The sequence below is a fragment of the Carcharhinus amblyrhynchos genome, chromosome 4 (assembly GCF_965287045.1).
Source record: "Carcharhinus amblyrhynchos chromosome 4, sCarAmb.v2.hapA, whole genome shotgun sequence".
NCBI classification, from domain to species: Eukaryota; Metazoa; Chordata; class Chondrichthyes; order Carcharhiniformes; family Carcharhinidae; genus Carcharhinus; species Carcharhinus amblyrhynchos.
The window spans coordinates 16,297,751-16,308,001 of record NC_137327.1 but is presented as its reverse complement, the minus strand read 5'-3'; the positions used below and the strand labels follow the sequence as shown (position 1 = coordinate 16,308,001).

At 45.2% G+C, this 10,251-nt stretch overlaps 1 protein-coding gene across 1 annotated transcript in view; it reads left to right on the top strand.

Annotated features, from left to right (window-relative positions):
• Positions 1 to 2,061: 2,061 nt before the first annotated feature.
• The window catches only part of wfdc1 (WAP four-disulfide core domain 1), a 61,849-nt gene continuing 53,659 nt past the window's right edge, over positions 2,062 to 10,251 (top strand). The window contains 1 exon segment of the mRNA XM_080186746.1: positions 2,062 to 2,511. Within this exon segment, the coding sequence (XP_080042872.1) occupies positions 2,383 to 2,511 (129 nt within the window). The 5' untranslated portion in view covers positions 2,062 to 2,382.

Genomic DNA, 10,251 nt, shown 5'->3' with positions numbered 1-10,251 from the left:
CTGTACTCACCCACAAGCTCTCCACTCGCAAATCGCAGCCTCTCTTCAGTGCTCCCACGGAACAATGATACATGTTAATACTACATGTTAATGTTTTGTCTCTTTTAATCCACAGGTGTCGGTCCACCTTGTTGTCAAACGAGGGGCATGCACACGGTGGGTCGTGCGTGGGCTGCTCTTGGATGTTTCGAGAGTGGCCTAGTACTTCATGTCGTTGTGTGTGCTTAAACCTGAACCAGCAGACGGGCACCACAACAGCTCAGTGACTATCACTGCTAGCTGTGCAGATACATGGATTTGGGCCAGTGTCTGTGGGAGTTTGCGCATTCTCCCTGTGGTTGCGTGGGTTTCCTCCGGGTGCTCTGGTTTCCTCCCACACCCCAAAGCTGTGCTCTTAGGCTGATTGGTGTACCAAATTGACCCTACACTATTCTGCCCTGAATCTGGCTACAATCGGGGTACCATTCACATACACACGGGGCAAGGTAGGTGTAGGAAAATGCTTTGTTAAAATGGCGGCGTGGGCTCGTTGGGCCGAAGGGCCTGTTTCCCGTGCCGGGTTGTTCTTTGTTCTTTGTTCTTTGTAACCTCAGATGAGGAATTCTAAACTGGAAATGTGGGAAAGCTGCAAAGCACTGACACTGTGTTCCAAGGCACAAGAATTGGGCAGAGTAATTCATTGGGCCCCCTGAGCCTGCTCAATAAGATTGTAGCTAACCTGACTGTGGCCTCAACTCCACTTTCCTTGCTGTACACCATAAATCTTGATTCCCTTGTCGATCAAAAATTTAACTCAACCTTAATTATATTCAATGATCCTCCACTACTTTCGGAGAAGAGAATTCCTCAGACTAATAACCCTTTTATTTGTTCATGGGATGCGGGCAATAGTGGGCAGGCTAGCCCTTATTACCCATAACGCACTGCTTTTTTTCCTGCCAAGCGGACAAGTTCACATTTTCCTATATTGTACTCCATCTGCTAATGTTTTGCCTGCTCATTTAACCTACCTGCAATCCTTTGCATACCATCACCCCCTCTTGAGAACTTACGTTCCTACCCATCTTTGTGTCATCAGCACATACATTCAATATATAGGGGTTAGCACTGTTGCCTCGCAGCGTCAGGGACCCAGGTTCAATTCCCAGCTTGGGTCACTGTCTGTGGGGAGTCTGATCGTTCTCCTGATGCCTGTGTGGGTTTCCTTTGGGTGCTCTAGTTTCCTCCCAAAGACGTGCCGAAAGACGTGCTGGTTGGGTGCACTGGCCATGCTAAATTCTCCCTCAATGTACCCAAACAGGCACCGGAGTGTGGTGACTGGGGGATTTTCGCAGTAATTTCATTCCAGTGTTAATGTAAGCCTACTTGTGGCACTAATAGATGAACTTTAAACAAGTCATTGATGTGGACAACTGGCCCATGAATTCACTTGTCATAATTAACAAATACATGTGTTCCTTACAATTCCTCCAGAGATGTGTGGGTTAGGTTGATTGGCCATGCTAAATTGACCCTAATGTCAGGGGATTAAATATGTGGGGTTACAAGGATAGGACCTGGGTGGGATTGTTGTCAGTGCAGGCTCGACGGACCGAATGGCCTCCTTCTGCACTGTAGGGTTTGATGAATTATTGTCGCTCCATGAAGACAAACGCACATCTAAGTGGGGGCAAAGTCTGAGGAGAGGCAGATAACATGACTTGCAGGCACCAGAGGCAGGACATTGGATCTTCTGTTTGACGCTGTCTACAAACTCTGATCTCATTTTCAACCTTTGTTTTCCTGTAATTCCATCCTTCCTCCTCCTTCACTGAGTTTTTTTTAAACCCCCTGCTAAATTATTCCCATTTAACACAACGAAATCCACTTTTAATCCTATTGGAATATAAATATCCGATGTCTAAGATAAGTCACTTTGTCAGAATTGCTTTATTATTCCACATGCCAGCTGCTTTATTGGGGATTTTTTTTAAAAAAAACTTAACACGGGTCAAATGCTTATTCTAAACAGCTGTCTGTCTGTCTGTGGGTGGGTGGGTGAGTGAGTTGGGGATACGAGGGAGGGCTCCCAAGGAGCTCGGATGGTTCAGTTCATCTAATCCCCTTCTCGAGTTGTGACTCCAGAGCGCCGTGTGGACAAACTGTTCTTGCATGCATCTAAAAATATCTGGCTAATATTAGGGTAGTGGCAGTTGGAGGGGAGGCGTGAATGTTGAATTCCAAATCGAAACGCACACACACCAAGTCTGCACCGGCTGGATTTGGGTCTGCACCGTTTTTTTTCGATGCTACAACACTTCCTTATGTGCTAGCGTTAGCTGCTGCTGTTCCACTATCTTCACACAGCGCCGTCTTGCACAGCTGGGAGGGCAAACCCTGGCCATGGGTCGCACCAGAACTTCCCAGGAAAGTTTTCCAACAGCGCTGGCGGTCGCCTTGCTCTGCTGTCTGGCGCTGCAGCCCGTGCCCGGAGTTACCAAGAGCGTCCTGGGCAAAGGAGACAAATACGACGTGAGTACCGACCGTAAGACTCTTCCCAAAAAGCTGCAGCGAGCCGCTTTTAATCCGTAGCACATGTTGCCGGGCTGGACTGCTTTTTTTTTCCCAAGTCAGGAGGTGAACTGCTGCTAATGCTTATGGCTCATAAATTAACTTGTGGACAAGAAGCAGCATATTAGTTGCTCCTTGCACAGGGCGTTAGCCGTCCTGCTAAAACTACATGTTCTTTCCAAATCTGGAGGACTGGTACAAATGTTCACAGGGGAAGTTAATGTGAACTGCCTGTATCTGTGTAAATCTCTGTCGTATCTGAATCGGGTTTGGTTAACTTTTGAGACAAATAGAATATTAGGGCAGTTACATAAATAAACTGACAGGGGAGCGGTAGAGGAGCTGGGTTCCTGTGTGTGTGTGTGGGATAAAATGTATGTGTGTATCGTGTAATGTAAAGTATGTGTGTACTGTAGTGTGTGTTTGATGAAGGAATTGGGCCACTTGACAGAGTAAGAACTTTCTCAAAACCAGGTTAAAGTCCAACAGGTTTATTGGGTCGCAAAAGCTGTGAGCTTTAACCCTGTGAGACTTCTTACTGTGTTTACCCCAGTCCAACACCGGCATCTCCACATCATGATTTACCACTTGACACAAACAGCGAGATTGCCCTGGTACTGTGGATGTAAGAGCACACACATGGACAGTCCCTGCCCAATCCCTGTGCGTGGAGTCTTGCCATTCATTGCCACTGACCATCCCACTAACACACACTTGACATACTCCATATAACGAGTCCCAACTCTTTTTTCTTAAAGTCATTCTCTGTCTGGCAAGACCGCAATACTTATTTTTTTAAAAAAAACCTTCAGCTTAACTCAAAACACAAAAGCAGGATGCTGGACTCTGAAACCAATTGTCACAGAGAACTCAACACAGATCGAGGCGACGGCAAAGCGTGGTGTGGTTTATTTAGACAATTAGGAGCCGAAAGCGGGGCCGTTTAATCCGATTTCTTGTACAGGAGAGGAATGTTTCTGCGGGGTTTCAAAAGCATGAGGTTGAAAATGAACAGGAGACTTCTGAACACAGGGAAGGGAGGGCGGAGGGGCTGGGGAGCGATTATGAAGGTTGTTCAGACGAGTTTCAATGGCCGAGGAATGCGCACCCATCATTATTAATGGGGTGTAAACCTATAGCGCCAGCCGTGTTTGGAATAATAATCTTTAACTTTTCCATTACTAGGGGCCGAGTTTTTCACCTGAATTTCTCACATTAGCTGCTTTGGGAAAAGTAAACCTCCGCACAGCCTTCCTTGTCTGAACCCACTTCACAGTTTAATGACTGTGTGGAAGGGGAGCTTATGATGGCCAGTGTTTTGTAAGGAACGACATCCCAGCGGTGCATGTCATGCTGGTTACAAAGCACTTGAAACTCGCCATCACTCATGGAAGTGCTGTGTTTGCTCTCTTGTGAAAAGCGATCCTTGGAATGTGAAGCAGCCTTTTAGTGTGATGTCATGTCACTTCTGTTTATTATTCTTTGTTTTTAATAAATTGTAACTTCACTGACAAGTGAAATTGGGTTTTTTTAAAGAAAAAAGATGAATAGATGCAATTAGTGTTTTTTCATAGAATGAGGACAGAAAAATTCCGAGCCAATTATCAACATGGTGCTGACTGAGTGAGAATGATATAAAAATTAAACACAAGGTCGGTAGCACACAACATGATGAGGTCCATTACATGGTGGTGCAGTGGTTAGCATTGCTGCCTCAGCGTCAGGGCTCTATGTTTGATTCTTGGCTTGGGTCACCATGTGAAGTTTGCATGTTCTCCCCGTGTCTGCGTGGGTTTCCTCTGGGTGCTTGAGTTTCCTCCCACAGTCCAAAGATGTGCGAGTTAGGTTGATTGACCATTGCCCCTTAATGTTAGGGGGACTAACAGGGTAAATACATGGGGCTACAAGGATAGGGATGGGTGGGATGGTTCTTGGTGCAGACTCAATGGCCAAATGACCTCTTTCTCTATTGTAGGAATACTTATGAATTCTATGATTACAAATTGCAGTATCTATATTAAATCTTTCTTCCTTCGGATGCTTTGCCCCTATTCATCCATTGGGGAGTAACCGTTCTTGGCATGGTTCCATTCTTATCTTTAGGGAAGGCAACGGCCCAGTGGCCTTATCGCTAGACTATTAATCCAGAAACTCAGCTAATGTTCTCAGGACCTGGGTTCAAATCCCGCCATGGCAGATAGTAGAATTTGAATTCAATAAAAATAATCTGGAATTAAGAATCTACTGATGACCATGAAACAACTGTTGATTGGTGGGAAAAACCCATCTGGTTCACTGATGTCCTTTAGGGAAGGAAATCTGCCTTCTTTACCTTGTCCAGAGTCACAGGAATGTAGCTAACTCTCAACTGCCCTCAGGCAATAGGCAATAAATGCTGACCAGCCAGAAATGCCCATGTCCCACAAATGAATAAATAAAAAAAAATCTAATGCTTTGAGGACACGGGTTTGAATCCCACCATGGCAGGTGGTAGAAGTTGAATTTTAAAAAATCTGGAATTAAGAATCTACTGTTGACCATGAAACCATTGTCGATTGTAGGAAAAACCCACCCGGTTCTCTAATGTCCTTTTGGGAAGGAAATCTACCATCCTTACCAGGGCTGGCCTACATACAGTTCCAGATCCACAGCAATGTGTTTGATTCTCAAATGCCCTCCAAGGGCAACTAGGGATGGGTAATAAATACTGGCCAGCCAGTAATGCCCATATCCCATGAGTGAATACAAAAATCTATCAGATTTGCAATGGTTTATCCATTACCTCTGTAATAATTCCAGGATCTAACCTTTGTTCCTTCCTATTTCTGATCTACTGCCAGCTCCTGAAAATCAGAGGAGATGGTGGAATAATGGTAATATCACTGGACCAGTAATCCAGAGGCATGCTTATTTTCCAGGGACATGGATTCAAACCTCACTCTGGCAACTAGAGAAACTTCGATTTGATTAATAAGCAGTTGTAGGATTGTAAAGTTTACTTATTAGTCAGGCTTCCGGACTATCGTCAATTATTTCACTGACTTTGAAATCCATTGTCTTTCTCTAGATTCATAACACATTAAGAAGTCTCACAACACCAGGTTACAGTCCAATATGTTGATTTGGAATCACAAGCTTTTGGAGTGCTGCTTCTTCAACAAGTAAGCGATTCCTTTGTCAGGTGAGCATTCCGAAAGCTCGTGATTTCAAATAAACCCGCTGGACCTTAACCTGGTGTTGTGAGACTTCTTACTGGGCCTACCCCAGTCGAAGCTGACATCTCCACATTACAGGTCTGTAGCAACATGGTTGACTCTCAACTACCGTGCAGAATGGCCAAGCAAGCCAAAAGAAATTAAGGATTTGCAGCAAATTCAGGCCTTTCTCAGTGATGTCTACATCCCATAAAATAAATAAATATTATCAGAAAACACAATGCCAAATACCACGTATACATTAGCATCATATACACCCCCTCCCTCAACCCCTCCATTGCATTTTGATTTGTCACATTGTTTGTCTGACATCCAGTCTTGGGTGCGCAGAAATTTCCATCAGTTAAATATTGGCAAGATCTTTGATTCCCAGTGTAAATACCGTATAAACTGCTTCCCCCAGTCCGCTGCGCTGGTGAAGGGTCATCCAGTCTCAATGTTGGCTCTATTCTCTCTCCACACATGCTGAGATTATCCAGCATTTTCTGTTTTTGTTTCAGATTCCAGCATCCACAGTATTATGCTCTAATGAATTAGATTCAATGTGAAACTGTTGTTTGGAGCAAGCGAGGAATGGATTTAGGTTTGTCTGGTCCATTCTGAGCATTGGCTTTGTAACTTTAAGGATGGAGTAAAAAATAAGTTGTCAGAAGCTTCTAGTAGATGTACTAAAAATGGCTCAAATCAAAATAGAGGGAATCTAAGGGCAATTATTCTAACTGTAAACTACCCACTCGAAGATGTTCTGCGTAGCAATTTTCTATTTATCTAATTTACTTGCTTGGTAATTTCTACTAGTTACCCCCTCTCCTCCAAGAAAAGGCACAAAATTACACAGCCTGTAACAAGTGTAAAAACAGAGGAAAGAGATTGATGTTAATGATGCACCATGGACATGTCCTTGGGTGTTTGGCTGTTCCTTGCAGAAGCATTTTCAGTAAAGATTGGAAAATTCCTGGGTTAAAATGGGCAGGATTTTCCACTTTATATTTGGTGGAACTGAACAGGCTAAGATGGGAAGTAGATTCTTAGTCAGGGTGTGCACCTATTTTTATTATGGGCCACATGCAACACGTACAAGTATTGTAATGATACATAAGTGACCAAGTTGTAGCATTCAAATGGTGGAGCTGGCTTGAAGGGCTGAATGGCCTAGTCCTGCTCCTAAGCCCCATGTGTCTTTACAGCATTGGGAATGGGGGTACTTGTTCGCTCCTGATGATGATGGTGGAGAAAGAGAGGGAGGTGATTGATTTTAATTATTGTGGATGGTGCAGTGGCACAGCGATTAGCACTGCTGCCTCACAGCGCCAGGGTCATTGTGCCGAGTTTACACATTCTCCCTGCGTCTGCGTGGATTTCCTCCCACAGCCCCAAATATGTGTGGTTTTGGTTAATTGGCCATTATCGCTTAGTGTCAGAGGGATTACCAGGGTAAATAAGTTACGGGGATAGAGCTTGGGTGAGATTGTGATCAGTATAGACTTGATGGGCCAAATGGCCTCCTTCTGCATTGTGGGATTCTATTATTCTATACCCAGCAACATAAGAGGTGCCAGCAACCATTTAAGCTCTTTCGCTCCCAATTATTGGCATGCTAACGGGGTGTAATTTTTTTAATTTAATAAATGACATTTCATGAAACTCTTTCTGGAACTAGGTGCTCTGGTTTCCTCCCACAGTCCAAAGATATGTGGATTAGGTGGATTGGCCATGCTAAATTGACCCTTAGTGTCAGAGTAAATTAGCACAATAAATACATAGGGTTAAGTGGATAGGGCCTGGGTGGGATTGTTGTTGGTGTAGACTTGATGGGCCAAATGGCCTCCTTCTACACTGTAGGGATTCTATAGCTGATGCCCTGTCTGCAGTTTCCATTATTCTCTCCAAAAGTTTTGCCAGGTATGTCAGACGTGCCTTACGCATTTCATGCTGATCTCTGATCCATCTATGGCTTTCGAAGTATTTATTTTATCCTTAATTATTTCCTTTGATTTCCCTGTAATTGGCACAAATGTTTGAGCTGAACTAAACACTTGGTAATTATGTGGATTTCCTCCTTCTATGAACAGAAGTGTAACAATTTGCCTGCAGTCTTTTGACATATATTCTAACAAAAGAATTGTGAAAAAGCCCTGGTTAGTCTCTCTTACTTCCACACCAATTACACTTGTGCCACTAATGACTGTAAAACAACATATGTCCATTTTAAGATCAATAAAGTGTAGAATAATTTAGTGAGCAGGTTTATGCCTGTCGTAGGCCAAAAATGAGTCTGCAGTTTGGTAAGTTAGAGGATAGACTGGAACAAACTTCAATAACAATGAAATCCTGAAGATATCAGATCCATTTAATTAACCCCAAACCAGCATGTCTCAATTCCTTTAGAAACACAGCGTGAACCGAGTCAACAGTTTGTATCCACGTTATGGCACAGAAGGAGGCCATTTTGTCCATCGTGTCTGTGCTGGCTCTCCAAATGAGCATCATGACTTAATGCCATTCCCCGGCATTTTCTCCGTACCCCTGCACGTTGCTTCTATTCATCTCATGCCCTGATCTTTTTAATAGACCTGTTTTTCAATTACAATTTAGAAGATTTTAGACTTCCTCCCTGGATAGACTGTTCCACATATTCATTATCCACTGCATGATGTTACGGGGGCGATTCTCCCAGCCTGCTGTGTTGCCGCAGTAGCGCAACAGGCAGGGAGACATCAGCAGAGGCCGGTGAGCAGGCTCCCCGCTGGGCACCATGGCCTCTGTGCATCCCCGGGACCAGGATTGTTAGCATAATTGACTCCACCAACCCCCGCCTCACTCACCACTAAAGGTGGTTCACTCCAGCAGGATTTACAACAGCTCCCCACTTACGAAGAGCTGGTAACCCCATCCTGCTGGAGGAACAGAGGCCATAGAGGCTACCCCAAGAGATCAGGGATAAGGGGGTTGTCTCTTGGGCATTGCCAGCTTGGCCTCCTGATGCTGCCTAAAGGGCAAAGTGGCAATGCCCAAAGGGGAGGGGGCAGGGCAGGACCTATAGGGAGGGTGGGGCCTACAGGAGAGATCGTGGGGATGGGGTGCCCCACTGCACGGGGATTGGTGGCAGAGGGAGGGAAATGAGGTCATCGAGGCTGGCCATTCAGACTGGGGGAGGGGGCTGCCAGAGGGGGGTCGGGAATGGCGGGGGTCGGGGGGATCAGAGCACACTACGCTTCCTGAAATTGATGACTATCTCCATCCTTTTGTTGACATCGAGGGAGAGATTGTCATTGCACCAGTTCACCAGATTCTGTCTTTTTCCTGTACTCCTTCTCGTTATTTTCAGCAAACTTGAAAATGGAGTTGGAGCAGAATTTGTGGTGTATAAGGAGTATAGGAGCTATGAGGAGAGGCTGAATAAACTAGGCTTGTACTCGTTAGAGTTTAGAAGAATGAGGGGAGATCTCATTGAGACGTATAAGATGATGAATGGGATGGATAGGATAGAGGTGGAGAGACTCTTCCCGCTCAGAAAGGACAGTAGGACTAGGGGGCACAGCCTCAAGATAAAGGGGAGGCGGTTTAGAACGGAGTTGAGGAGGAACTTCTTCACTCAAAGGGTGGTGAATCTCTGGAATTCTCTGCCCGTTGAAGTGGTGGAGGCTGCCTCGCTAAATATTTTTAAGAAGCGGGTTGATGGGTTTTTGATAAGAGAAGGGATTAAGGGTTATGGGGAGAGGGCGGGAAAGTGGAACTGAGCCACAACAGATCAGCCATGATCTTATTGAATGGCGGGGCAGGCTCGAAGGGCTAGATGGCCTACTCCTGCTCCTATTTCTTATGTTCTTATTATAGTAAGGGGCTGAGGACACAGTCTTTCAAGGAAACCCGTGTTGAACATGATCATAAGAACATAAGAAATAGGAGCAGGAGTAGGCCATCTGGCCCTTCGAGCCTGCCCCGCCATTCAATAAGATCATGGCTGATCTGTCGTGGCTCAGTTCCACATTCCCGCCCTCTCCCCATAACCCTTAATCCCCTCGCTTATCAAAAACCCATCAACCCGCGTCTTAAAAATATTTAGCGAGGTAGCCTCCACCACTTCAACGGGCAGAGAATTCCAGAGATTCACCACCCTTTGAGTGAAGAAGTTCTTCCTCAACTCCGTTCTAAACCGCCCCCCCTTTATCTTGAGGCTGTGCCCCCTAGTCCTACTGTCCTTTCTGAGCGGGAAGAATCTCTCCACCTCTATCCTATCCATCCCATTCATCATCTTATACGTCTCAATGAGATCTCCCCTCATTCTTCTAAACTCTAACGAGTACAAGCCTAGTTTATTCAGCCTCTCCTCATAGCTCAACCCCCTCAACTCCGGCATCAGCCTAGTAAACCTCCTCTGCACTCCCTCCAAAGCCAAAATATCCTTGCGTAAGTACGGCGCCCAAAACTGCACACAGTACTCCAGCTGCAGCCTCACCAATGCCCTATACAGCCGCAGCAAGAC